This window comes from Homarus americanus, unplaced genomic scaffold (assembly GCF_018991925.1).
Source record: "Homarus americanus isolate GMGI-L3 unplaced genomic scaffold, GMGI_Hamer_2.0 scaffold24922, whole genome shotgun sequence".
Lineage (NCBI taxonomy): Eukaryota > Metazoa > Arthropoda > Malacostraca > Decapoda > Nephropidae > Homarus > Homarus americanus.
Genome location: NW_024722610.1, coordinates 3258637 through 3273318, shown reverse-complemented (window position 1 = coordinate 3273318; position 14682 = coordinate 3258637). Strand labels below are relative to the sequence as shown.

At 39.6% G+C, this 14682-nt stretch overlaps 1 protein-coding gene across 1 annotated transcript; it reads left to right on the top strand.

Annotated features, from left to right (window-relative positions):
• The first annotated feature begins 1734 nt into the window (after positions 1–1734).
• On the top strand, positions 1735–14368 carry LOC121862963 (pectinesterase inhibitor 10-like). Its single transcript, XM_042361417.1, has 2 exons — positions 1735–1791; positions 13955–14368. The coding sequence occupies exons 1-2, from the start codon at positions 1735–1737 to the stop codon at positions 14366–14368; spliced, it is 471 nt and encodes a 156-aa protein (XP_042217351.1).
• The last annotated feature ends 314 nt before the right edge of the window (positions 14369–14682 follow it).

Here is a 14682-nt window from a genome sequence, read left to right as displayed (position 1 = left end):
AAAGTTTGCTGTGAGGCTTGTCTAGTAGTCACCCTAGTCTAGTGACGTCAGTTAGTCAATCATGTAAGTCTATCAAAATATAAGATAATGATGATTGTCAACCTTGAAATAAAATAAGGGTATTTTCTTCATCTGCATTTTATTTTTCAACATTATTTGTGGGGAATGAAGGAGGCCACGAGGATGTTGAAAATTCCTCAAGGGGGGGATGGGGTGAAAAAGGTTGAGAACCACTGGTTTATACCCATCTCTTAACACCACGACAGTTAAATATACGAGTACCATTCAACCTTTCCAAACACCAACTTAGTTCAAAGAAGATTGCTTTTATTCAGCTTTACAAATTGAGGATCATTAAACCTCTCGGAAGTATCAACAGATAGCATAAAAAAAAACGAAGGTCACTCACACAGAGAAAAAGTGTCCAATTTTCTTTACAACTGAATAATTTTTCAATGTCATAGAGAGTGAGTTTGGTCAATTATTCCAGGGCGTTGGCTGGTTATAGGGGGGAGATGGTGGTAATTTGTTATTCCTCTCCACAAACTCACCATTCAGGTGCTTTTAAGAGGGGGAACAATTCTGCCATTTAGTCCCTCAGTTACTGTAATGAGATTGGCGCAGTAGATTGTTCTAAAGTTATATTCGAAAGTTTTCCATTTAATTGCATACTTTAATTTCTATTGTTTCGTTATTTCTCCTCATGGGAAAGTACAATAACACATCCGCCATTATTTCCGGTTAGGGAAAAGAACAACAATACCCCCGCTAATTTTTCTTCATTTTTTTAGGTTAATCATGAAAAATTGAAGATCCAACGACTTATGAATTTAACGATGAATTATGAAGGTCTTATATTCTTATCTAAGAGGAACCATAAGTTTGACTGAGGGTTGGCGACCACGGCCTTCCACCCCCAAGATTTCCGGGTTGTCTTTATCAATCCTCCCAAATTTGGTTTCAGGGATCAAACAATAAATTTAATACATCCATTTCAATCCAACCCAATCCCCGTCATCTCCTGCGCTTAATTCTACCCAATAATATTACTAGTTGCTTAAGTAAATATCCTAATTAAACTGTATTTAACCATAACATTTAATCTGAAACAATAGGTAACAAAAATTATATAACAATACGTAACCTGAGAGTATATTTTACACATTTAAGATATATTTATATTTTCAACGTGTCATATAAAAACTTGGTGATATGAGAGACATTTTTTTTATAATTCTGAGTTGGTCAAGTCTGAGTTTACTGACTGGTGTTAACTGTTGCTGTACTTGAAGTTAGAGGTCTGTACTGTATACCCTAAGCAACCATATCTAGCTTAACCCCATGACTTACGGTAACTTTAACCTCCTGAGAACATTGTCATCATGCTAATGGGTATTGATCGTAGTATTTAAAGGTTTAAGACATCAAGTTCAAGATATTAAACTATTATACTCAAGGTACTAAGATATTATACGTAGAGGACGAAGATACATATCTATCAATGGGTTAATTCTTTGTGCTTACGGGCTAAGACCTCGTTCTCACTGTCCTCAAGGTGCAAAGTCATCGTTCTCGAGGGGTTAAATCGTCGTCTTCAAAGGGTCAAGTCCTCGTCCTCAAGGGGTTAAGTTCTCGTCCTCAAAGGGTTAAGTTATCGCCTTCAAGGGATTCAAACCTTTGTAACCTGTTCTAATTACCAAAGACATTCCGACAATTGTCCAATAGTTGTTAAAAATGGCTCGCGTGGCCCAAGGTGGAAGTGGGAAGCCGCCGCCGCAGTCCAGATCAAACGTATGTAAACAAAGCCGGCGTGACGTCATGGCTACTCTTCCGTAAGTAACCAATCACAAGAGGCCCAGCGTTACCACACAAGGAATACAGAGAAATTAAGTGTTCTACTGACAGACTAAAGTAGACCTTATCACCTCAACCTCACTATATGATTTCAATGATGACAAATAACCTAACCTAACCTAACCAAACCGCAACTAACCTAATTACAGAACCTAGCCAAATTTAAAACTTACCAAACCTAACACACACACACACACACACACACACACACACACACACACACACACACACACACACACACACACACACACACACACACACACACAATCACAAAAAACAAAATCCATCCCTTTCCCCTCAAAATAAAAATTCAACAACAAAATACAACCAATCACATCAAGCTTCCCCAATCCCCAACTCCCCCTCCCCCTCCCCAAGGTCTTAAATACTCAACTGTTTCAATATCGTTTGAAGATCCAATAAGGATGTTTAGGAGGCGACATCTTCCCTCCATCATCCACCTTCAATAAACGACCTCCCATAACCTCTCTATATACGCCTTTTGGGGAACAACTCATAAACTCTCATTACACGGCGTTCCTCACGAGGCCTAACAACAACAACAATTTTTTTCATGAGGTTTAGAATCATTACGTATTATTATTATTATTATTATTTTTTTTTTTTTTTTGGGGGGTTTAATATTTGGATTACCTGATGATTGGTTTACCTGAGCTTAGTTATGGGTTGATTAAATATGTTTGTTCTATTAGTTGGGTTGGGTGGGTGGAGTTGGGGTGGGAGTGGGTTAGGTTGGGTTGGGTTGGGTTGGGGTGGGTTGGGGTGGGGTGGGGAGTGGGGTTGGGTTGGGTTGGGTTGGGTTGGGTTGGGTTGGGTTGGGTTGGGTTGGTGAGGTTAAATTAAGTGATGTTAGATTACGTTAGCTTAGGTAAGGTTATGTTATGTTAGGTTATGTTTCGTAAAATTAGCTTTCGTTAAGTTAATGTTACGTTAGGTTAGGCTAAATACAGATAAAATTAGGTTATATTAGCTTAGATTAGCTCACTGGGAGATTAGATTAGAATGATTACATTACATTAGAATGATTAATATTAAGATGAAATAACCTAAGAAGGACTACAGTAATCTTCAGGTAATGCTAATATCAGTAACCCCCACATCATCAGAGGGAGTAAAAATAAATTATCAACACTGTACACCTGAGATTAGGGTAGGTTAGGGTAGGTTAGGTTAGGTTAGGTTAGACCTCCTATGTCATGTTCGTATACCAAGTGTACTAAAAATTATCACGTTCCTCGAAAATACTTATGTTGGTATTTTCATTATTTTTGTGTTTACTGATGAAAGTATACCGTGTAATTGTGTTACTTTGAAGGTATAGTGAAGAGAGAGAGAGAGAGAGAGAGAGGATTAGAAAGGTGGACTAAAAAGAGAAAAAGAGTAAATAAGAGACAAAGAGAGAAAAAAAAGAGAGAGGGAAAGATCAAAGAGTGGGAGAGTGAACACAAAACTCTCATTCAATGTCTCTCAATGGTAAATTATCTCTAACACACTCCTTTATGCATTCATTCGTCTCTTGTTCTGCTCTCTCTATCCAGTCGTTTCGTTTCTTGTCTATCCATTCATCTCTCCCTCTTTCCTCCCTTCCTTTTCCTCTCTCCCCTACCATCTCCTCCTCTTCTCTCTCCTATCCTACCTTCTTTCCCCTTTCCTCTTCTCCCCTCTCTCCTTCTCTCCCTCCTCCCTTCTCACCTCCTCTCTCCCATAACCTTTCCCCTCCCCTCTCTCTCCCAGGTCGTCTTGATTGCTGTCATAAAATATGACTTAAAGTGTTGGCGTAGTTTAATGGCGTGTTTAGGAGCCGAGACTTGAAAAAGGACAGCATGGGGGGTGGTGAGGGGAGGGGGAGGAGGGGACTGACGAGGGGTGGTGAGGGGAGGGGGGAAGGGACTGACGAGGGGTGGGAAGGGGAGGGGGGGGGAGGAGATGAAAGGGATTCAAAAATGGAATAAGAGAAGCAAGGGGGAGTAGGGGTGAGGCAAGATGGTTAACAGGAAGGTGAAGGGAGGGGTGAGGGGAAGGGAGGGGTGAAGGAGCAGTAGATAGGTAGGGGAATGGAGGGGGTGATGGTGAGGGGAACAGAGGAGGTGATGAGAATGGGAAGGGACAAGAGAGTGAATGGGTGAGGGATGGGTGAAGTAAGGGGAATATGGGCGAGGAGAAGGGAAGGGTGAGATGGAGAGGAGTGAGAAGGAGAGAGGTGAGGGGAAAAGTGAGAGGCAGGAAGGAGTGAGGAGGGGGGACAACACTTACAGGATCTGAACAAGAGATACGCAGTCCTTGATCCTATTGAAGTAGTGTTCGATTTCCCCCCCACCCTGTGTCAGTGTTACCAGCTCTGAAAACAGCCCTGAGCCAAAACCTTTAAAATTTTTGTATTTCCTCCCCACAAGCTAAACTTTGTCCATTTTTTGCCCCCTGAAAAGACTCCTCAACTCTCTCGGTAAACACACGGGTGGTAGAGTGTGTCACCAGGGCTTAAATGAGTCCAAACATTATTTAAGGAATGAAGGACGTAGAGATGAGATGATGAAGAGGATGAGAAGGGTTAACACACACACACACACACACACACACACACACACACACACACACACACACACACACACACACACACACACACACACACACACACACACACCATAAATCAGGTAAGAAAACAAAGCAGAAAGTAGGTCATTGTTGAGAGTCAGTTAGAAAATAATAACAAGAATAAATGTGTAAATAATCCATCAGGTAAAACAAATTGTGTTGAAATCTAAAGAAATCGTCTCTCTGTAACCACCAAAGTTGAAGACAAACTCAATAGTTGACTCAAGGTAAATAAACTAAGCTGCCCGGACCCGTCTTGTAAGTGTAAAGAATATATTGTTTTATTTTTTCCTAATTCTCTCCACCAAAGAACATCATCTCCGTGAAATCATCTTAACTTTACTCTATTTTCCACTCCAAAGACAACAACAGGTAGAAAATCCTCTAAGGTCATTATTATAAATTTAGAAATCCATTGAAAACAAGACATCAACAGTATAGGTAAGTTCTTCAGGAGGTTCTCATCATCTGGGAATAACCTGACGAGCAACAGACAGAGGTGCAGTACAAGGAGGTCCCTCAGGCCAGACACCTCATTAAGCCTTCACTACATAAGGGGACAGCAGTAGTAGTAGTAAAGTTTGATCAGGAGACGAGTATTATTATCCACTCTACCTACGCTCCATAACCAGTGTGTCTGTTGTAAGCTAACATCTACCTACATGTTCCAATATCTATTAATAATTTATAAATCAGTTATCAACCCGTCAACACCACCTGGGGATAATCTCGCAAAACATTTCACTCCATAACTTATAACAGTGTATCTATATCAAGTAAAAGGTAGAAGGATTATTGCTGTGAGCAGTTTAATTCACAAAAAAATATTAACAGCATAATTATCTCTTGAATTATGTTACAGCTCAGTGGTATCTTGTGTTGGTAAATCCTCGTAAATAGGTCAATTGGGTTCCGAGTCTTAAAGGATCGTAAGATGAATGTTCGTGGTAACTTAAAGATGGAAGACTGTATATCACTGGTGGTCTTAAAGCTGAAACACCAGTAATTCTCTACCTTAACTGGATACGGGCTCACAACACCTAGTAAAACAAAAGTACACAGGATATTTTTTGTGTAAGTTTCTGTGGGTTAAATTTATTTCATTTATTGTTAAATGCGCATAGTTAAGGTAGAGAATTACTTATAAGATCAAAGTTAATTTTAGACTTTTTGTGCATTAATTTAAGTCAAACCAATTTTACATCATTGGTTACGAGAATTAATCACCGTAGGAACTTTTCTAGACCCGGATCTTGGCTACTTCTGGATAACTCAGTAAGACCAGATACACACACTAGCCAGACAGCACACACTAGCCAGACACACACACTAGCCACACACACACACACACACACACTAGCCAGACACACACACACTAGCCAGCCAGACACACACTAGCCAGACATACACACTCGCCAGACAGACACACACACTAGCCAGACACACACACACTAGCCACACACACACACTAGCCAGACACACACACACACTAGCCAGACAGGCACACACTAGCCAGACATACACACTAGCCAGACATACACACACACTAGCCAGACACACACACTAGCCACACACACACACACACACACACACACACTAGCCAGACACACACACTAGCCAGACAGACACACACTAGCCAGACATACACACACACACTAGCCAGACACACACACTCGCCAGACAGACACACACACACACACACTAGCCAGACACACACACAAGCCAGACACACACACACACACACACACACCAGCCACACACACACACACACACACACACTAGCCAGACACACACACAAGCCAGACACACACACACACCCCAGCGAACAGACACACACACAGACACACACACTAGCCAGACACACACACACACTAGCCAGACATACACACTCCCCAGACAGACACACACACTAGCCAGACACACACATACACTAGCCAGACATACACACACACACACACTAGCCAGACATCCCCCTTCATCAATCACTGTCTTCATAGAGTGGCTGTATCTATAAGGTGAATTATCATATCTATTTGTTCAATTGTGAAGTTCATATCATCCCATTGTGATATTTACATGATAAAAAATGACATTAACCTGAACACTATGTCAGGTGGTAAGTTTTGTACTATATTTTTTTTTTTACATTTTCTGTGAGGCTTTCCATGTTGGCTCCTATCATCATAATCACCACCATTATCATCATCATCATCATCATCATCATCATCATCATCATCATCATCACCGCTCTCACAACCATCACCATCATCATCACCCCTTCACCACCACTCACTCGTTCAATTATTCAAGATGTAGTTATTTATATGTGATACTTAAATTTCCCCTCAAATCATAAAAAAAAATTAATCAGTGACTTTTAATGATATTCCAATAAAAAAATCTTATTTGTTCAGGTACAATTACATTTGTGTTATACTCATCAGAAACACTTATGTCGCCACTGTGATTGACTGTGTTTTCTCCAGCCAATAAAATAACTGTTTTCCGAGCTATTATTTCCTTAATTGATTATTACTTGAGTTTTATGGTGGGACTGAGTTATGAAAGTATGTTTTTGGAGACGACAGTAAAGGTTATTTAGGTTTGAGTTTTTTTTGTATTTTAACGATGTGATTTTTTGGTTTATTGTTTTGTCTGGCTCACACACACACACACACACACACACACACACACACACACACACACACACACACACACACACTCCAGAAATAATTATCTTTGAGATATTTGTCTTAATATTGTTTTACTTTGATTCTACAGCAAGTTTACTATTGCAGGTTTCCTTCTGTCAAATGTAAACAAACAAAGGGCTGCCACACTGCACAAAACCTGACGAGCCCCTGTAAACGCATTAGTGAAAGGGACTGTACATGTGAGAGTAGATGCTTATGTGTACTGTGTACGTGGCACCAAACTCTCTAAAATTAATTCCAGGTTGTAGAGGTAATTTCTGGACATAAATAATAAGCCTCTTACGGTATTATGGTCAAAGTTTGGTAGTGGGGACAGTCTGAGGCCCTCACCTGTTGCCTCTAACAACCAACACAGACACACTTCCCCAACACTTTAGTAAATAGTGTTTTTTTTTTAATAGCTTACAGGGGAGTTGAGACCGTGTAAGTGGCTCTTGCGATTCCCGACGTCGTGTATAAACTTCAAATAACAAGTAAAAGGAATTCTATTGTGCTGGGGAAATATTTTGATAATATTCCCACTTATGGTAATATTATAGGTCTAATTAGTGGTTATGTAATTTTCTTTATACCGGGACTGTGTTAACTAGATACAAGTAAATTTGGATTACGTTCAACTTCCAGGATAATCCAGAAATTTGTTTAAGATTTCAGATTCTGATATTAAACGTTATTACTCTCATTTGTATTATGTATTTTTTTTTAATTAGAGTCTATATAACAGGATGTAGGTAAATTTGGCTAATGTTCAACCACCAGCTTAATACACGAGCTCAGTTCTGAAACTTCGTGTAATGTTAAGACTTAGAATATTGAAAATGAAAGTGGATTGTGTAGGACTGAAGGTACTGCACTCAACCACCTTCATTTCCCCAAGAGTAAAATCAGGTAGAGCTAGAGAGACAAAAGGAGTGGTGGGGATAGAACCAGTGACCATTAGGACAAGAGGCAAGCACTGTATCCACTCGGCCGCCACACCCCATGACACATGATATCAGATCACTAGACATGAATCAGGACACAATAAATGCCTAGGTAATCAACAGTTCTCTGTGACCACCAAGTGTGACGAAAGTTACTGGACAAATTCCCCTGAGCTGGAAGGATCCTCACAATAGTCAGCATGAATATCTCCCTCAGGCCGCCAGGTACACGCACTGGCATGAAGGCCACTGACCCCTGAACTCTGCCAGCTTGTGCGTCATCCCTTCACCCCTCACCCCAGGGTCTTGCGAACGACTGGCTTCACTGGGGTGAGATAACTTTTGTTTGGAGACTTACTTGTGATATTAAATCTTTAGCACAAAATAAGACTTCTGATTGGGACTTTGTTTAACTTTCCCAATATAATTTAGAAACATATGAACAGTGACAGAAATACACACTCAGTGAAAGTGAAAAGTGGTCCCATAGGCATGAGGGTACATCAAACTACCTGTATATACCAAGGCTTCGGTACACCAGGAGGAACCATGACCAGCACTGTATACGTTTGCCTTCATTCACTTACCCAACTGTAAAGTTACGTACACATTAACAGCAAGGTGGACTGAGAGTGTCCCCAGGGAACGAACCAACGACCCTTAAGACAGGAGGAGAGCGTGGCTTACACACTGTGACGATATCATATATATATATATAATATATATATATATATATATATATATATATATATATATATATATATATATATATATATATATATATATATATAAAATCACTGGAAAGGAAACAACAGGCACCTTAGCTTTTAAATGCTTTATTCAAGACATCTTCAGGCAACTGAACATGTTGAACAAGGATGAAAGCTAAGGTGCTCCATTATTCCCTTTTCCAGTGTGTTATCAAGATTTATCTTATCCACGTTTTCATTGTAGATGTACATGAAAAAAAAAAAAAAAAAAAAAAAGGAAAAGAAGAAAACACGAAGTTCCCAAGCGCTTTCGTGTAATTCACATCTTCAGGGTGAGTACAGTCTTTCCTTTTGGTTATCAGCATATACCTAGATCACGCGCAACTACAGTGATTTACTTGCATATATATATATATATATATATATATATATATATATATATATATATATATATATATATATATATATATATATATATATATATATATATATATATATATATATATATATATAATTAAAATGTACTTGGGATTAAGAAAGTTATATATAAAAACGTCTGATTAAACTCTTGGGATAAACCAAGTCTGACACACTGGTACAGTAAGCCCCATGTACCCGGTACTTGTAATGTCATTTGGGCTGGTAAGAGACAATTAAAACTTAATGTACGATGCTCAAAAGGTAATTTAGAAGATTATGTGTACTGGGTAATAACACTTTGTCATGTTAAGTGCAATGAAAAGTATATCGGTGTGAATGTGTTTAATGAAGCTCGGTGGCCGTTGTCTCTCAAGAACTGTTTACATTATTGCATCAGATCCTAGAAGTTATATACTGGTTTGTTCATGTTGCTACCTGTTCTTATGAGATGTTATATCGTAATATTATCCTCTGCTATAAGAAGTGGTTAAGGTTACGATATCGGAAACCTTTGGCAATAGGGTTAACATTCTAATAACTAACAATACAATTTTGGTCACTACTCAAGTCGTTAATGCTCCATTATCGTAAAGGTTAACTATTAACTCTGAACTATTGCTTAACGATAATCATTGTGTAGAATTCCAATGAGAGATCGTATTCCCTTCCCTTTGATAACGTAAAGGGCATATGTCTCCCACGTAAGAAGGAGAGGAAGTGGCTGCCAGTCTGCCACAAGTCTGAGGTGATAATGTAAACACGAAACAAATGACGAACGAGATGAGCACGACACTAAGGCTAGATCACTAGTCCTGCACTTCTGTGATATTCGACTACTTATTTCTTTACTTGTGTTGACCGCCATAATCACCCCGGAATAAGTTAAATCATCGACATGAAAATTACAGGTAAAATGTAAGATGTTTTATTTATGCCACGAAAGGAAACGCAAAGTGAAGTAAAAAAACGAGAAAGTAAAGACGAATAATGGGAGTTAATAATAAGATAAATATGGAACAAATGACGAAACCAAAGGGCGTGACACAAACATAAACATTACATAACCCAATTAAAAAAAATCTAAATGACATGAAGCCACACGACACAATTGTAAACATTAAGACAAATGAGAAACGTGATGCGCACAACTCCACAGGGACAACAAATAAGATTAACACACACACACACACACACACACACACACACACACACACACACACACACACACACACACACACCCACACCCACACACACACACACACACACTGCAACAAGGTAAACAAGAGGCTCAGACAGAAGGGTGAAACGCGAGACTCCTGACCAAACACCACTAAGAGGACTCTATAAACAAAGTCCTCCCCCAACTTGATAACTTGATCTACTTTGCATAACTACATCAAGAGCTGACGGTAGGCGGAGGTGTCTACGAGGAGACGGGGCTGAAGTTTCTACCAAGTTGCTGATGCTGCTGTATCTACCTCACCCACATACATACATTAGTTTGTAAAGGATGAGATAATAATAAGAATACTGTAGTTATAATTCAGTGATAAATATTCAATAACAGGGTTTTGTGGGGCTTTGTGGAATTTTATGAGGTTTTATGGGGTTTTGTGGAATTTTGTGAGGTTTTATGGGGTTTTGTGAGGTTTTGTGGAATTTTGTGAGGTTTTATGGGGCTTTGTGAGGTTTTGTGAGGTTTTGTGGAATTTTGTGAGGTTTTGTGAAATTTTGTGAGGTTTTATGTAGTTGTCAATATCTCATTAACCATCACACATATACTACACCATAATTAACAAAGGCAAACGCTTAAAAGATAAGAAAATACTGTACCTTCCACACCGAGAGACACACGATTAAGACCTTCCCTTTAACTTTTCTAATATCTAGCAGGAGATGACAAAACATATTTCCCAGGCTTTAAAACGACGATGAAATTCTTTCCTGGACGTCAAAGGGATGATAAACAACTTTTCCCTCAATTTTAAAAGGATAATGACAGGACTACACTACACAGTATGTCCAATGGCGGTTTCTCTCTCTCTGGAATGACTCACTGATGACCTGACCTTTTGACCTTCTGACCTTGACATGTCACAGAGGTACAAGGATATCAGTGCCTCCTCCTCCCTCCTTCATGTTTGTCTGTCATCCTTTGGTGGGCTGCAGTGTTGACAGGTGGACAGTGAGAGACAGGTAGATAGATGAAGAAGGCCATGAGAGACAGATATAGACAGAGTGACAACATGTCGACGGATAGAAAAAAGAGAGAGAGAGAGAGAGAGAGAGAGAGAGAGAGAGAGAGAGAGAGAGAGAGAGAGAGAGAGAGAGAGAGAGAGAGAGAGAGAGAGAGAGAGACGCGTAGACAGTGAATTAGACAGGACAGGTCCGGAGATAGACGGACTAAAATGGAGACAAATTAACAAATACAAAAAAGAAAATATTTATAAACAAAACAGAAAAAACAGAGATAGACAGGGACAAAAAAAAACGATACAAAAGAAGATAAATAAATAAACACACACACACACACACACACACACACACACACACACACACACACACACACACACACACACACACACACACACACACACACACACACACACACACACACACACACACACACACAAGACAAGAAAAAGAGGTAAGTAAAAATGAAATGCTATGCAGAGCTGACAGAAGAGCACACAGGTAGATAGACAGACAGACAGACGCTATACCCATGAACAACACTCAAGACGGACATAGTGGTTTACCCGGTGTTGGCATTTCAATATACTGTTTGTAAATCTATGTTTAGAATCTCGTCCTTGTCACAAATTCTAATTAATACAATTAACGTGTAACAATGCATGATCCCTAATGTTAACAACACTATGAGTATAATGAATTAGTCCACTGAGGATAGTCATTTAACCCCCTGAGTATAATTAATTAGCCCAGTGTCGAAGATGATGATGATAAGAGTACGATGATTGAGCCCCTTGAGTACGATAACAACCCCCATGAGAACGATGACCATCCCCTGAGTACGATGACCATCCATAGATGACAACCCCAGAGAGTAACAACCCCATGAGTACGATGACAACCCCCATGAGTACGATAACAACCCCCCATGAGTACGATGACAACCTCTTTGCTTCAGTGTAGGTCCAGGTCAGCGTTTATTCCAGCATCCTTATACGATATAAATCTACGGGAGACTTAAACTATATATTACAGCCTTAAGACAACATCACCAGCCAGTGTAGTGATCACCTTACACTCTGTCTATAATGACCTGGGGAGTGAAGAGACAACGCACTGTACACTAAACGCTCGGTGTACTGTACAGTGAGGTGGGCACTGTACTTTACCGCCTACACCTTCCTCAATTAGGTGAATGCAACGTGGGGAGAGGGGGGGAGGTGGTCTTGGATGTGAACCAAAAGCCAAAGGAGAGGAGTGAGTGTTGTATCCACTCGGTCACCGCAGCCTTCGTAGTTATGCTTAATTTTGGTAACTTTACTATGATTATATTAAAAAATAAATATGTGACTAGCAGCCATCTTTCCCTCCCTGCCTTGAGTGATGTTATCTGCCACCTGGAAAAATATTGGACTCTTTTTGCTGGAGTTTAAATGTTTTTAATTAAATTTTGAAGAAAAAATCAAGAAAATGCGTCACCAATATTACCCTGGAAAACGGTCCTCTGGATATCTACTAATGTAAAAAAGCAAGTCATCTGCTCTACTTTGGGGTAATTGGACTGTCATTCCTAGTTTACTCTACTTATTAAACTGAATTACAAAACAAAAAACAGAACAGAAATCCATTGGTGTATCTAATTATGCGAGTGTAAGAAGGATGATAAGAATAGAGTGATCGACTTATGATAAATGAAAAGAATCTGCTTGAAGGAGAGTGAAGGAGAGTGAAGGAGTAGATGGCTGAGGACAGGTGAGGGGAGTAAAGCCACGGGTGCCTGGTGTTGTGGTGACGTAAAGAACTCAGGCACAGTATGATGAGGTATATAAAGTACAGTCCCAGAATACTATTGACCAGAGTACAAATGGTTGGTAGAGAGAGAGAAAAAAAAAAAGAGAGAGAGAGAGAGAGAGAGAGAGAGAGAGAGAGAGAGAGAGAGAGAGAGAGAGAGAGGCTGTCAATCCAACCATCCACCTCAACTTACTATCAACTTTCTATCATTCATTCACGTTCTATTCTCTCAAAACGTCCATTAAACCAACTTAAAAAATAATAAAAAAAATAAATAAATAAATAATAATAATAATAATAATAATAATAATAATTTTTTCTCCAACACCCCTTTTGAATACTCGTCTGATGACATTTGAAGCATTAGTAAAAAAAAAATATCAAAGGGGAATTATCATCATCTAAACACGTCAAATGATATCAAATCCAAGAATGCAATAAAAGATATGTGAGGTTGGTCTATTTACACTCGTCCAGGATAACAACAACAGATCAATGACCATCACTGTGGTTATCCTTCAGTTGTTATCGGTTATTAGGTCATGGTGTTATTGTAGATGTTGTTTTGTAAGGATGATGTTGACTCATGATGTGGTTGGGTCCAGAGTTCAATCAAGTATTAGTAGTTATCATTAGTTATTACCAGTTATTAATAGTTATCACTCATCATCACGGGTTTTCATTAGTTATCACCAGTTATCACCAACCTTTACCAGTTATAACCAACCTTTATCAGTCATCACAAACCTTCACCAAATACCATCACCTCAAACCTCCACCAGTCATCACCAGCTCCACCAACCTCCAGCAGTCAGCACCAACCTCCACCATCATCACCAGCCCCTACCAGTCATCACCAACCTCCAGCAGTCAGCACCAACCTCCACCAGTCATCACCAGCCTCCACCAGTCATCACCAACCTCCAGTAGTCAGCACCAACCTCCACCAGTCATCACCAGCCTCTACCAGTCATCACCAACTCCAGCAGTCAGCACCAACCTCCACCAGTCATCACCAGCTCACCAGTCACCAACCTCCAGTAGTCAGCACCAACCTCCACCAGTCATCACCAGCCTCTACCAGTCATCACCAACCTCCAGCAGTCAGCACCAACCTTCACCAGTCATTAACGTGTACTGTAGTGTGTAGAAGGTCAGGTGTACTGAGGGTGATTGAGATGCTTACTTGACCTTTAAATATAATTGAAAAAGCTTTGTGTTGTGATAAAATGTATCCAACTATTGGTATCACGTCGTGAGTGAAAGTTTGGTAAGGTTGATTTTTAGCCTTTGTGTTGTTAGTCTGGCTTTAAAATGATTCTACGTCTTACAGTCTTCAATAAGGCTTGCGACCAGCTGAGTCCTCATTAGAATCTAAAATCTACAAAAAATCATTCACTAGTTTTATTATGTTTTCCTGATTATATAATCCAAAGCTACCAGAAGGCTATATCCAAGGGTAGT

What these genes read in the sequence shown, in the direction of transcription:
- LOC121862963 (XM_042361417.1), top strand. Translation starts at nt 1,735, where the DNA reads ATGGCTCGCGTGGCCCAAGGTGGAAGTGGGAAGCCGCCGCCGCAGTCC. An exon ending in CGCCGCAGTCCAGATCAAAC is followed by an intron (nt 1,792 to 13,954) that starts GTATGTAAACAA and finishes AACCTTTATCAG; the next exon opens with TCATCACAAACCTTCACCAA.